We start from the raw sequence: 15,377 nt of genomic DNA on the forward strand, positions 1-15,377 counted from the left end.
TAGTTACTAAAAAAGAAGAGGACCCTCCAGTAACTTTGGAAGCTATTATGGAGATACTTCAGAAGCATAAAAATGAACTTCCAGAGGAGTTCCAACAACTCAACACTGAATTTAAATGAATGGATGTAAGATTAGATTCTATTCAAAAGACTTTAAGTGAATACTATAAATGGATAAAAGAGAACGAAGATACTTTGACAATGTTCAACGTGAAGATTGATGACCTGGAACAGATCTGTGATAAACAGTTAAAGGTTAATGAAACATTAAGACAGAAGATTCTTGACTTAGAAAATAGAAACAGAATAAATAATTTACGTATTCTCGGTTTTAAAGAGTCATTGGAAGGCAATTAGCCTTTGGAATTTTTTGCAAACGTTTTGGCTAAATTATTTCTGAATATTTTAAAATCTCCACCTAAAATAGACCGACCTCACAGATTGCCTGTACCAAGACCTCCTCCAGAAGGACAACCCCGTTCAGTGATAATTTGCCTATACAATTTTCAAACAAAGGAACTTTTAATTTGTGAATCTCGTCGGAAAGGTGTGATTGATTATGAAGACCAGAGGTTCAGAATTGTAGAAGATTTTTCACCCGAGGTGTTGAATGTTTGAATTCAAGTTTAAAAAAGTCATGTCGGAGCTGTATAATAAAGGTTTTAAACTCTCTCTTCGTTACCCTGCTTGTCTTAGAATCATTTTAAAAAATGGCTCTCAGAGATGGTTCCAGTCGACTCAAAAGGTGCAGAATTTATTGAGTGCCGAATCAATTTAACTGTTCAATAGTTCTTTACACAAATTTATGTTGCGTCTGCCTGATGGATCCTTTTTTTAGAATCAACAGTCTAATTTTTCATTACTTTCTTTTATGAACAATTGTTTTTTTACTTTTGGTATACCTTCATATCTAATTTTTTTTGTACTTTTATTCCCTTGTTTAGAAAATTTAGGATTTAATATTAGTAAGTTTTCTTTGAGTTAATACTTTCTAAGCTAATATGTTTTGAACGTTCATATGTCTTTCTAATTTTTTATACTATAATTTTCTATGACTTTTTTATGTGTTTAATTTTGCTTTGTCTTTTGTTACGTCTTGTTGGAATTATGAAAGTTTTTTAGCGCTCAGCCAATAGTTTGTTTTGGGTAGGAATGATAGATTTAGCTGTCGACTGTCCTTTGGTCGACTTTCTCTCTTCGGGTGGGAGGCGGGGGGGTGGTTTTCTTTTTTTCTATCAGCTGTTTGGTTCTCTTAGCTTCATTTGTTGCTTGGATACTTTATCTTAAAGCTCAGTGTTTGGATATAATATATATTCCTGCATTTTTTATTCTAACCTCTCTTTTAAGTAATATTTTAAATGGATCATGCAATTAATTTACTTAGTTTTAATGTGAAAGGATTAAACCATCCTGTGAAATGTAATAAGATATTTAATTATATTAAAAAATTGAATGTCTCAATTATTTTTTTACAAGAAACTCATGTTCATAAATGTGATAATTTATGTTTTTTCAGCCATTGGAAAGGTGTATCTTTCCATTCCTCCTTTCAGGCTAAGGCAAGAGGAGTTTCGATTCTTATAGACAATTCAGTTTCGTTCATTCAACATAATGTAGTGTCTGATACCAATGGGTGTTTTGTTATAGTGCCAAGGAAATTAGATAATAAATTAATGGTTTTTGCTCATTTGTATGCCCCGCATATAGATGATCCAGGCTTTTTTGAAAGTTTTTTTTTGCTTTTATCAGACTTAAGTTTATATTCTTTGGTTTTAGAAGAAGACTTCAACTGCTGTTTAGATCCTGTCTTAGATCATTCTTCTTCTAAATGATTGACTTGTAGTAGATCTGCCTCCTTTATCCAATCTTTTCTAATGAAATGTGATATTGTTGATATTTGGCATTTTTGCATCCAATAGATAAAGAGTACTCATTTTTTTTCTCATGTTCATCATTCGTACTCCAAGTTTGATTTTTTTTGTTGATAGCCAATTGATTCCATTGGTTTGATCCTGTGAATATAAAGAAATTGCTGTTTCAGATCATGCTCCTGTGTTTTTATCTTCAAATCTTCCGGGTGTCTCCCAAATAAACAAATTCTGGCATTTTAATCCAACTTTGTTATCAGATAAAGATTTTTAAACATTTTTGGAGAGACAAATTATTCTTTTTTTTTGAAGAGAATTCACCAGAAGAGACTTCTAGGCTTATTTTATGGGATGCTTTTAAGGCTTATATTAGAGGTCAAATTATTTCCTTTACTGCAAGTTACCGCCCTTTACTGCCCAGCTAATCTACAGCCACTTCCAGGACAGCGGCGACATGCGGCGCATGTGGAAAGACATCCAGGACATCACCAATTACGGTACAACATCACCTGACTGTGCAGGTGATGCCTCCCTCCCAGATGCGCTGAATAACTTCTACGCCCGGTTTGAGGCAGAAAATGATGTGGCGGTGAGGAAGTCCACCCCTCCTACAAATGACCAGGTGCTGTGACTCACCGTGGCTGATGTGAGAAGAAGCCTGTGCAGGGTCAACCCACGGAAGGCTGCTGGACCAGACAATATTCCTGGTAGAGTGCTCAGAGGATGTGCAGCTATCAGATGTTCTCATTGACATCTTCAACATCTCCCTGAGCAGCGCCACCATTCCAACATGCTTCAAGGCCGCCACCATCATCCCTGTACCGAAGAAGTCTTCAGTGTCCTGCTTAAATGACTACCATCCCGTTGCACTTACATCCATCATCATGAAGTGTTTCGAGAGGCTCGTCATGAGGCATATCAAGACCCTGCTGCCCCCCTCACTGGTCCCCCTGCAGTTTGTGTACCGTCCCAACCGCTCAACAGATGATGCCATTGCCACCACCCTCCACCTGGCCCTAACCCACCTGGACAAAAAAGACACATACGTTCGGATGCTGTTCATAGACTTCAGTTCAGCATTCAACACAATCATCCCTCAGAAACTGATTGGAAAGCTGAGCCTACTGGACCTGAACACCTCCCTCTGCAACTGGATCCTAGACTTCCTGACTGGGAGACCTCAGTCATTCCGGATCGGGAGCAGCATCTCCAACACCATCACACTGAGCACGGGGGCCCCCCAGGGCTGTGTGCTCAGTCCACTGCTGTTCACTTTGCTGACCCATGACTATAATGCAACACACAGCTTGAACCACATCATCAAGTTCGCTGATGACACGACCGTGGTGGGTCTCATCAGCAAGAATGACGAGTCAGCTTACAGAGAGGAGATGCAGCGGCTAACAGACTGGTGCAGAGCAAACAACCTGTCTCTTAATGTAAACAAAACAAAAGAGATGGTTGTTGACTTTAGGAGGGCACGGAGCGACCACTTCCCGCTGAACATCGACAGCTCCTCAGTAGAGATGGTTAAGAGTACCAAACTTCTTGGTGTTCACCTGGTGAAGAATCTCACCTGGTCTCTCAACACTAGCTCCATAGCAAAGAAAGCCCAGTGGTGTCTCTACTTTCTGCGAAGGCTGAGGAAAGTCTATCTCCCACCCCCCATCCTCATCACATTCTATAGGGGTTGTATTGAGCGCATCCTGAGCAGCTGCATCACTGCCTGGTTTGGAAATTGCACCATCTTGGATTGCAAGACCCTGCAGTGGATAGTGAGGTCAGCTGAGAAGATCATCGGGGTCTCTCTTCCTGCCATCATGGACTTTTACACTACACACTGCATCCGCAAAGCAAACAGCATTATGAAGGACCCCATGCAGCCCTTGTACAATCTCTTCTCCCTCCTGCCGTCTGGGAAAAGGCACCGAAGCATTCGAGCTCTCACAACCAGACTATGTAACAGTTTCTTCCCCCAAGCTATCAGACTCCTCAATACCCAGCGTGGACTGACACCTTGCCCTATTGTCCTGTTCATTATTTATTGTAACGCCTGTACTGTTTTTGTGCATTTCACGCAGTCGTGTGTAGGTCTATAATCTAGTGTAGCTTTCTCTGTGTTGTTTTTTTACATAGTTCAGTCTAGTTTTTGTACTGTTTCATGTAACACCATGGTCCAGAAAAACGTTGTCTCATTTTTACTATGTACTGTACCAGCAGTTATGGTCGAGATGACAATAAAAGTGATTTGACTTAACTTGAAATGTTAAGAAAAAAGCTAATAAGGGGAGAATTGAATTAGCCAATTAGTTGAAGCAATTAGACAAAAAAGTGCTTTGGCTACAGATCCTGTTTTTAAAAAAGACGTGTTGAAATTAAAGCTAAATATGATCTGCTTCTGACTTATCCAATTGAAATGCAACTTTTAAATTGTTTATAGTTAAATGTCAAATTAAAGAAACTTGTACAGCTAATGGTGATAAAACATCTGATCATTTAGAAATAAACGATGCTTTTAGAGAATTTTACTCTAAACTTTATAGTTCTGATCCTCCTAAAGATAGTACTCTAATGAATAATTTTTTAGATCGATTGAACATTCCTACACTTTTTGATGATATTTGAAAATTGCTGGATCAACCTATTTCTTATGAGGAAATTGCCAAGGTTGTTCACCCTTTGCACTCGGGGAAGGCTTCGGGTCATGATAGATTTTCTGGAGAGTTTATAAAGCTTTATCCTCTTTGCTTATACCTCATTTATATTCAGTCCTTTCTGATTCTTTTAAATTAGGTAAGTTTCCACAATCTTTTTATGAAGCCTCTATTTCGCTTAGTCTTAAAAAGAATAAGGACCCAATTGAATGCTCTTCTTAAATACCTATTTCCTTACTTAACATTGATACTAAAATTTTATCTAAGCTTTTGGCTCGTAGGATTGAAAATAATTTGCCATCTATATCACTGATGATCAGACTGCATTTACCAAAATTTGATACTTCTACTTTAATATTCATCTTTTACTGAATGCTATTATCCTTCTAAAGAGATTTCAGGATGTGTGATATCCTTAGATGCTGAGAAAGCCTTTGATCGGGTTGAATGGAATTATCCATTTAAAACTTTAGAAAAACTTAACTTTGGGCCCGATTTTATTCAATGGATTAAATTACTTTATTTATCTCCCTCCACTCAGGTTCTTACTAACTCTCAGTACTCTAAACCATTTAAACTTCATCATGAAACTAGACAAAGTTGTCCTTTGAGTCCCTTGCTTTTTGATTTGGTTTTAGAACCTTTAGCTATTGCTTTCCGGGAATCTAATGATATGACTGGTATTTTAAGGAGGGGTATTACCCACAAAGTTTCACTTTATGCTGATGACCTACATTTCTAATGTGGAGTCTTCTTTACCTTCTTTACTCTCTACCTTTAGTCAGTTTTCAGGATATAAACTTAACTTCCATAAGAGTGAACTTTTTCCTTTGAATAATTTGGTATTAGTTAATACTAACCATCTTTTTAAAATTGTAAGAAATCATTTTACTTACTTGAGCCTAACAATCACTAGGAATTATAAATTTCTTTTTATAGAAAATTTTTTACACTTCTGAATTATGTTAAGAAGGTACTATCTAGTTGGTCACCCCTCTCTTTATTGTTGATTAGCTGAATCAATTCTATTAAAGTGAATATTTTGCCTACATTTTTATATTTATTTCAGGCCATACCTGTTTTCATTCCTAAATCCTTTTTTGATTCTTTGGATTCTATCATATCCTCTTATATAGGGAATAATAAAATTTCTTGATTAAATGAAGTTTGTCTTCAAAAAGTGAAAAAGAATGGAGGTTTAGCCTTACCCAATTTTAGGTTTTATTACTGGGCAGTCAATATATGGAATCTTACGTTTTGGTTATATCATATTAATCGAGAGGACTGTCCGGTCTGGGTTTCTTTAGAAGCTAACTCTGTTAATAAATCGTTTATCATTTCTCTTCTCATATCCTCAATTCCTTTATATTTAAATAATATAACTGATAATTTTGTAGTTAAATACACTTTGAGGATTTAGGTACAATTTAGAAAATGTGTTGGTTACTGGGTCTTGGGTCTCGGCCCGAAACATCGACAGCACTTCTCCCTATAGATGCTGCCTGGCCTGCTGTGTTCCATCAGCATTTTGTGTGTGTTGTTTGAATTTCCAGCATCTGCAGATTTTCTCGTGGTTTATTGAGTTTTTCACTTTCCAGTCACATTTTTTCTATTTTTTAAACCTTCTATGTCTGATGTAGTTTTGAAAGAGTAGAATAGATTGGGTATTAAACGTTTTCATGATTTGTTTGTTGGAGATAGTCTCTCTTCTTTTGAACAACTGTCACTTAAGTATAGTCTACCGAGAACTCACTTACTTCGATATTTACAAATTAGAGACTTTTTGCGTTCTTAAGTACATACATTTCCTAAAAGTCCAGATAAAAATTTACTTGATATAATTTTTAATTTGAAACCCTACGATAATGTTTCTATATCTAATATTTATGGTATGTTTTTGGGAATGAGAAATATTCCTTTAGATAAAATTAAAAATCTTTGGGAACAAGATTTACAGATTTCAATTTCTGAGGACACTTGGAATGAAATTTTTAAATTGGTTAATACCTCATCATTATGTGCCCGTCATTCCCTTCTACAATTTAAAGTGGTTCATAGAGCCAATATGTCTAAAGATAAGCTCTCTCATTTTTATTCGGATATATCTCCCTATTATGATAGATGTAATAATGGAGAAGCTTCACTAATCCATATGTTTTGGACTTGTCTGAGTCTTGAAAAATATTGGAAGGAAGTATATCAAACATTTTTGGTGCTTTTTTAATGTAAATTTTAAACCTAATCCTTTGACTGCCTTATTTGGTATTGTTGGAGGAAATGATATTATTTTGGAGACACATGATTTACATATTTTGGATTTTATTTCTCTTATAGCCGAGAGGGCATTGTTGCTTAAGTGGAAGGATGCCACTCCGCCTACTCATACTCATTGGGTACATGATGTTATGTCTTGCTTAAATTTAGAGAAGATTTGCTGTTCACTTTCTGAACCTAGATAAGATTTTTTAACATCGAGGGGACCTTTTTTGAATTACTTACAAAACCTTTGATTTGCTATTAAGATCACAAGTTCACAAGACAAAAGAGCAGAAGTAGGCCATTCAGCCCATCGAGTCTGCTCCACCACTCCACAGATTTTGGCTAATAATATGTTTTACTATATGTTAAGGGTTTTTTCCTTTTCTTCTTTATAACCAAACAGCTGTTCTTTTCTGTAGTGGGTTTAGATTTTTTGTTTAATAAAATTATTTCTTCTCAATTTTATGTTTAAATTTAATCTATATGGATATAGGGTAATGACACTTCATCTGTGATTTCAATATATTGTAATTGTTATATATTGTATATCTTATTCTGTATTCTTTTATGAAAGAAATTAATAAAATTATTGAAAAAGAAAGATAGATGAGGGAGTGAGGGGAGTGGGAGGTGTTTGGAAGGAGAGAGGAGAGGGGAGGTCAGAATGATGATGTAGTGAGGGGAGTGGGATTGTTGGGGAACCAGAGAGGAGAGGGGAGGCCAGAGTGACGAGGGAGTGAGGAGAGTGGGAGGTGTTTGGGAAGCAGAGAGGAGAGAGGAGAGGGGAGGTCAGAGTGATGAAGAAGTGAGGGGACTCGGAGGGGATATGAAGATGGAGGCCTCACTACAGGAAGGATGTGGAAACCATTGAAAGGGTGGAGAGGAGATTTACAAGGATGTTGCCTTGATTGGGGAGCATGCCTTATGAGAATAGGTTGAGCGACGGGGGATGAGAGGTGACCTGATAGAGGTGTATAAGATGATGAGAGGCATTGATCGTGTGGATAGTCAGAGGCTTTTTCCCAGGGCTGAAATGGCTAACACAAGAGGGCACAGTTTTAAGGTACTTGAAAGTAGGTATAGAGGAGATGTCAGGGGTAAGTTTTTTATGCAGAGAGTGGTGAATGCGTGGAATGGGCTGCCGGCAGTGGTGCTGGAAGCGGAAACGGTAGGGTCTTTTAAGAGACTCCTGGATAGGTACATGAAGCTTAGAAAAATAGAGGGCTATGGGTAAGCCTAGGTAGTTCTAAGGTAGGAACCTGTTCAGCATAGCTTTGTGGGCCAAAGGGCCTGCATTGTGCTGTAGGTTTTCTATGTTTCTATGTTTAGAAATATGTGATAAATAATGGCTTGAATTTCTGGGAAAAATGAGAAAGGTGCAGGATGTATTCTGTCGTCTGCCTTCCTTTTCACTACTCAATGCACCTACGCATGCAATGATCATTCTCGAGAACATGCAGACAAAGCTTTCCACTGTATCACACGCTCTTACCACTTGCAAAAAGATTTTTCAGATAAATTCAGTATGCGGAACAATGGCGTAACAGAGCAATTAATCAAATACTTTGTTTCACTCTTCACACAAGAGTTTTGTCTTTTGGTTTAATTTCTTGTATCTCCGACATTTGCAGTGTGTTAGTTTACTATTAATATCCCTATTTTAATGTCTGAGTTCATCTTCAAAGTAAATTTATTATCAAGGTACAGATATTTCTGGGAAAAATGAGGAAGGTGCAGGACATGTACAACTGTGGCTGACAAGGGAAGTCAAAACTATTGTAAAAGCAAAAGAGAGGGCATACAACAAAGCAAAAATTAATGGGAACATAGAGGATTGGGAAGCTTTTAAAAACCTACAGAGATCAACTAATAAAATCATTAGAAGAGAAAAGATGAAATATGAAAGCAAGCTAGCAAATAATATCAAAGTGGATAGTAAAAGTTTTTTTTCAAGTATGTTAAAAATGAAAAAGAAATGAGAGTGGATATAAGACCACTAGAAAATGAGGCAGGAGAAATAATAACAGGAGACAAGGAGATGGCTGATGAAATAAGTGAGTATTTTGCATCAGTCTTCACTGTGGAAGACACTAACAGTGTGCCAGATGTTGTAATGTGTGAAGGAAGAGAAGTGGGTGCAGTTACTGTTACAAGAGAGAAGGTGCTCAAAAAGCTGAAAGATCTAGAGACACATAAGTCACCCAGACCAGAGGAACTGCACGCTAGATTTCTGAAAGAGGTAGCGTTAGAGATTGTGGTGGCATTAGAAACGATCTTTCAAAAATCATTGGACTCTGGCATGGTGCTAGAGGACTGGAACATTACAAATGTTACTCCACTCTTTAAGAAAAAGGGAAGGCAGCAGAAAGGTAATTATAGAACAGTTAGCCTGACCTTAGTGGTTGGGAAGAGGTTGGAGTCAATTTTTAAGGATGTGGTTACCAACCTGCTTACCAAGTTCAGAGCCCGTGGTATTACAAGAAAGTTACTGGTGTGGTTAGAACATTGGCTGATTGATAGGAGGCAGTGAGTGGGAATAAAAGGATCCTTTTCTGGTTGGCTCAGTGTCTAATAGTGTTCAGCAGGGGTTGGTGTTGGGATCGTTTCTTTTTACGCTGTATATAAATGATTTAGATGTTGGAATCAATGGCTTTGTTACCAAGTTTGCAGATGATACGAAGAATGGTGGAGGGGCAGGTAGAGTTGAGGAAACAGGTAGGCTGCAGAATGACTTAGACAGATTAGGAGAATGGGCAAAGGAGTGGCAAATGAAATACAATGTTGGAAAATGCATGATCATGCACTTTGGTAGTAGGTATAAATGCGGTGACTTTTTTCAAAATAGCGAGCAAATCTAAAAATCAGAGATGCAAAAGGACTTGGGAGTCCTTGTGTAGAACCCCCTAAAGGTTAATTTGCAGGTTGAATTGGTGGTGAGAAAGGCAAATGCATTCATTTCAAGAGGACTAGAATATAAAAGCAAGGTTGTAATGTTGAGACTTTATAAAAGCATGTGAGGCCTCACTTGGAGTATTCTGAGTCATTTTGGGCCCCTCTTCTAAGAAAAGATTTGCTGGTGTTGTAGAGGGTTCAGTGGAGGTTCACAAGGATGATTCTGGGAATGAAAGGATTATCATACGAGGAACATTTGATGGCTCTGCGTCTGTACTCGCTGCAACTTAGAGGAGGGTATCTCATTGAAATCTTCTGAATGTTGAAAGGCCTAGACAGAGTAGACGTGGAAAGGATGTTTCCCATGGTGGGGGAGTCTAGGACATGAGGGCACAGCCTCAGGATAGAAGGGTGTCCATTTAAAACAGAGCTGCAGAGAAATTTCTTCAGCCAGAGAGTGGTGAATTGTAGAATTTGTTACTACCTGCAGCTGTGGAGGCCAGGTTGTTGGGTGTATTTAAGGTAGAGTTTAATAGATTGGACCTGGCATTAAAGGTTACCTGGAGAGGCCAGGGAGTGTGACTGAGGAAGGGAAAACAAGGATCAGCTATGTTTGAATGATGGAGCATACTCGACAGCCCAAATGGCCTAATTCTGCTCCTATGTCTGATGGTATTATGGACTGTCAAAACTCCCTGCCCCTACCTGACTTGCCAAAATGTATTCCCTTGCACCTTCCAGAGATAAATTTGTTCTGAAAATGCTGTGTGAAGCATTTCATCCTGCTTAACATTAGGGGGTCTTGGTTCCACATGAGGTGGGTTTGCCGCACATCCCTTCCCATTTCCAGTGTCTCCACAGGAACCCCACAGCTGCTCTGTGATCTGCGAGCAGCAGCGAGCCAGGCACAGCCATCATTTCACATGCATCTCACAGGAAAACAGTCAATTGTGTTGTTGCAGAGATTTGCTGAAACCTTCCCTACCTGGAGACTCTTTGTACTTTTGGTGAAGCTTGGTGGTGGTCCTTGTAGTTGTCTCTGGTTCAGCTGTGAAAACTGATGGACAAACATTCCAGGTAAATGAAGGGTCCACTGTTTATTCCTCAGAACATCTAATCGCCTCAATGTCCTTTACCTTTTAAGCATGAGGGAATGTTGCCAGAATGTGTGGTGACACCCACGGGCTGCCTCCAGCACATCCTCAGGTTGTGTCCGTTATTGATGCAAATGACACATTTCACTGTGTGTTTCAGCATAAATGTGACAAATAAATGTAGTTATTTCAACAACCCAATTGAAATGACAGAGAAGGCTCCACCCAGCAAGGGGCAAGCAATTTAAAAAGTAGTATTTGCAGGCTTTCAGTTTTTACCAATGGCCCAATCAAATTGTGATCACTAGCAAGGGCAAATAAAAATAAGGTAGGGACCAGCAGAGCGGCCATTGTTGGACTGGACTAGTGTTCGAGTGGCATTGGCTCAACAGGTTTAGGTAAGAACAGGCTTGGGCGAGGTAAGTTTCTTCTACATTATTAGTCTGTTTGTGCAGTGAGGATAGCTAGTCTCTCCTCTCCATGCCACCGATGTTGTCCAAGGGAAGGGCATTAGGACCCATACAGCTTGGCACAAGTGTCGTCGCAGAGCAATGTGTGGTTAAGTGCCTTGCTCAAGGACACACACACAGACTCAGCCAAGGCCCGAACTAGCGACCTTCAGATCACCAGATGAACGCCTTAACCACTTGGCCACGTGCCAACACAGCAGAGCACAGAAATAATCATAGCTCAGGGCACAAGGACATTTCTGCCACTGTCCTTGCGAACGTAAATGCATCATATTCCTTTCCATCTCTGCCACAAGTTTGTTTTATACCTTTCTGTACAACTTCCACAGGTCCACTGTCAACACTACCTCCTATCCCACTGGAGTTGCAATAAGGCGGGGCCCAGCCATCGTTACAGAAACAGTTGTTGTTATTGTTACAAATCTGAAACAAAACATACAAAAGGAATACACAGGTTCAGTTGCTCAGCATTCAGGATAAAGAAGGATACTGGATTAAACATTGGCTTTGTGGGAGAGGCCAGAGAGTGGTAGTAGAAGGTTGCTTCTCTGACTGGAGACCTGTGACTAGTGGAGTGCTGCAGCGATCGGTCCTGGGTCCGTTGTATCAGTGATCTGGACGATAATGTGGTTAAGTGGATCGGCAGATTTGTGGATGGCACCAAGATTGGGTGTCTAGTGGACAGCGAGGAAGACAATCAAAGCTTGCAGCGGTATCTGGACCAGCTGGAAAAAAAGGCTGAGAAATAGCAGATGGAATTTAATGCAGCCAAGTGTGGGAAGTTGCACTTAGGGAGGACAAACCAGTGTAGATCACATACGATGGGTGTTAGGGCACTGAGGAGTGTAGTAGAACAAAGGGATCTGGGAATACTGGTCCATAATTCATTGAAAGTTGTGCCACAAGTAAAGAGGGTCGTAAAGAAAGTTTGTGACACATCGGCCTTCATAAATCTATTTATTGAGTACAGGAGTTGGGATGTTATGTTGAAATTGCATAACACGGTAAGGCCTAATTTGGAGTACTGTGTGTAGAATTCACAAACTACTAACCAGAACTGTGATCAACATAATTCGCTTTGATGGAGTTTATGTCAGAGAGCATACTCAAATCAATACAATATTTAGTTCTTTTTTATCCTTGCACTTTTTGACGAAAACAACACATAAGACATGGATTTGCAGTATCGAAAAATGCAATATAGGGGCCATTTTGTAGGACCACGACACTTTGTAACACTGGGCTAGCCTGTACTCTAGATTATCCTTCATGTTGCAGGTATGTTTCTGACAGAAAATTGAGGGCACATTTTTAAGACCAAAAGATATTGGAGCAGAATGAGGCCATTCAGTCCAGCTAGTCTGCTCTGCCATTTGATCACGGCTGATCCATTTTCTTCTCAGACCCATCCTCCTGCACTTTTTCCATAACCTCTCACACCCTGATTTTTCAAATATATCAACCTCCGCCTTAAATGCACTCAATGGCTTGGCCTCCACAGCCATCTGTGGCAATTAATTCCACAGATTCACCACCCTCTGAGTAAAGAAAATTCCTCCTCAACTTTGTTCTAACTGGATGTTCCTCTAATCTGAGACTGTGCCCTGTGGTTATAGACTTCCCCACTGTAGGAAACATCCTCTCCACATCCTCTCTCTCTAAGCCTTCAACATTCAATAGGTTTCAATGAGATTCCCCCTCATTCTTCTAAATTCCAGTGAGTACAGGCCCAGGGCTCTCAAATGCCCCTCATATGATAAGCCTTTCAAGCGAATAACTGAGGACTGGGACCAAACCACTGGACAGTTCATGGCCAGGATTACAGTTCCAGTACCACAGGGCTTCCCTCCCAGGCCTGAAGAGGCACAGACTAGACACTTCACTGAATGCCAACCTCCTTTCCCTATTGTGATCCACTCTCTGTTTAGTACCTTATCTACCTGTGATGCCACTTTCAAAAAATTATGAATCTGTATTCCCAATCCCATCTGTTCTACCTCATTCTTCAACACCCTACCACTCACCATGTAAATCCTTCATCCCAAAGTGCACCACCTCACACTTGTTTGCCATTTTTTAGCTGGTCAAGATCCTGCTGAAAGCATTCATTGCCTTCTTCGCTGTCCACTAAATCCCCAATCTTGGCGTCATCTGCAAATTTGTTATCCAGCTTTCCATATGATCATCTAATTTATTAATAGAGGATAAATAGCAATAGAGCCAGCACTGATCCCTGTAGCACACCACTAGACACAGGCGTCCAGTCAGAGAGGCAACCATCTACCACCATTCTGGCTTCTGCTCAGCCCATGACTAATCCAATTTATTGCTTCATCACCATTATTATGTGCCATCTCATATGATATGTGTGATCATGGTCTTCCATCTGTCCTTACTCTGTGAATAAGCACTTTTTCTTTCTCTATCCATGATCAGGATTGCTTTTGGCAATTTTTTTTGCAGAAGTGATTTGCCATTGCATTCTTCTCAGGCATTGTCCTTACCAGGTAGGTGACCCTAGCCATTATCAACACGCTTCAGATATTGTCAGCCTGTCATCAGTGGTCACATAACCAGGTCTTGTGATTCGCACCAGCTGCTCCCATGACTTCATCCCATGGCGATCCCATGGATTGGGGGTAGGGAGGGTGGGTGGGTGGGCTAAGCAGTTGTTGTACCTTTCCCAAGGGTGACCTGTAGGGAAGCAGTGCCTTACACCTCCTTTGGTAGAGACACATCCCCACACTGCCATTACTTCTTGCAAATGGCACTTCACTCTTCAACAAGGGAGAGAGGCAGAAGAAAAGAAACTATAGGCCAGTCAGTCTGACCTCAGTAGTTGGGAAGATGTTGGAATCAATTGTTAAGGATGTGGGTATGTTTCCCTTAAAGGAAATTCTTGCCTGATAAATCTTTAGAATTCTTTGAAGTAATAAGAGAGAAACTAGACAGAGGAGAGTCAGTGCATTTTGTGTACTTGGATTTTCAGAAGGCCTTTTTGACAAGTGCTGCACATGAGGTTGTTTAACAAGAGCCTGTGGTATTACAGGAAAGATATAGCATGGATGGAGTATTAGCTGATTGGCGGGAGGCAAAGAGTGGGTTAAAAGGGGGCCTTTTCTGATTGGCTGCTGGTGACTAGTGGTGTACCACAGGGGTCTGTGTTGGGACCATTTCTTTTCGTCTTATATAGTGCCTATAAAAAGAATTCACACCCCCCTTAGAAGTTTCACATTTTATTGTTTTAAAACATTGAATCACAGCAAATTTAATTTGGCTTTGTGTCAAAGTGAAAAAGATCTCTACAAAGTGATCTAAATTATTTACAAATATAAAACACAAAATAAGTGATTGCATAAGTATTCACCCCCAATATCACACACCAAATCATCCCTGGTGCAGCCAATTGGTTTTAGAAGTCATATGATTAGTTAAATGGAGATCTGTTTTTGGAGACCTGTGTGTAGTCAAGCTGTTTCAATTGATTGTAGTAAAAATACACCTGTATCTGGAAGGTCCAACTGCTGTTGAGTCAGTATCCTGGCAAAAACTACACCATGAAGACAAAAAACACTCCAAGCAACTTCACGAAAAGGATACTGAAAAGCACAAGTCAGGAGATGGATACTAGAAAATTTCCAAGTCACTGAATATCCCTTGGAGTACAGTTACATCAATCATCAAGAAATGGAATGAAAGTGGCACAATGTAAATCTGCCCAGAACAGGCCGTCCTCAAAAACTGAGTGGCCATGTAAGAAGGGGACTAGTCAGGGAGGCCACCAAGTGACCTATGACAACTCTGGAGGAGTTAGAAGCTTCAGTGGCTGAGATGGGAGAGACTGTGCATACAACAACTGGTGCTTCACCAATTGCAGCTTTGTGGCAAAGTGTAACTATTGAAAAAAAAGCAAAATCTCAGCTAGAATTTGCCAGAAAGGATGTGGGAGACTCTTAAGTCAGCTGGAAGAAGGATCTATGGTCTGGTGAAACCAAAATTGGACTTCTTTGGCCATCAACTAAATACTATTTTTGCTGTAGAGTAAACACTGCACATCATCAAAAACACACCATCCCTACCGTGAAGCACGGTGGTGGCTGCATCACGCTGTGGGGATGCTTCACTGCAGCAGGCCCTGGAA

At 39.8% G+C, this 15,377-nt stretch overlaps 1 protein-coding gene across 2 annotated transcripts in view; it reads right to left on the minus strand.

The window, feature by feature from the left end:
* LOC140726065 (disintegrin and metalloproteinase domain-containing protein 12-like) overlaps positions 1 to 15,377 on the minus strand; it is a 315,802-nt gene that overhangs the window by 43,845 nt on the left and 256,580 nt on the right. For both annotated transcript variants that reach the window (XM_073041991.1, XM_073041992.1), the window contains exons 18-19: positions 11,545 to 11,659; positions 10,658 to 10,729 (exon numbers count right to left, since the gene is read on the minus strand). In XM_073041991.1, the coding sequence (XP_072898092.1) occupies positions 10,658 to 10,729; positions 11,545 to 11,659 (187 nt within the window). The remainder of the gene's footprint in view (positions 1 to 10,657; positions 10,730 to 11,544; positions 11,660 to 15,377) is intronic.

Source organism: Hemitrygon akajei, chromosome 4, assembly GCF_048418815.1.
Source record: "Hemitrygon akajei chromosome 4, sHemAka1.3, whole genome shotgun sequence".
Classification (NCBI taxonomy): Eukaryota; Metazoa; Chordata; class Chondrichthyes; order Myliobatiformes; family Dasyatidae; genus Hemitrygon; species Hemitrygon akajei.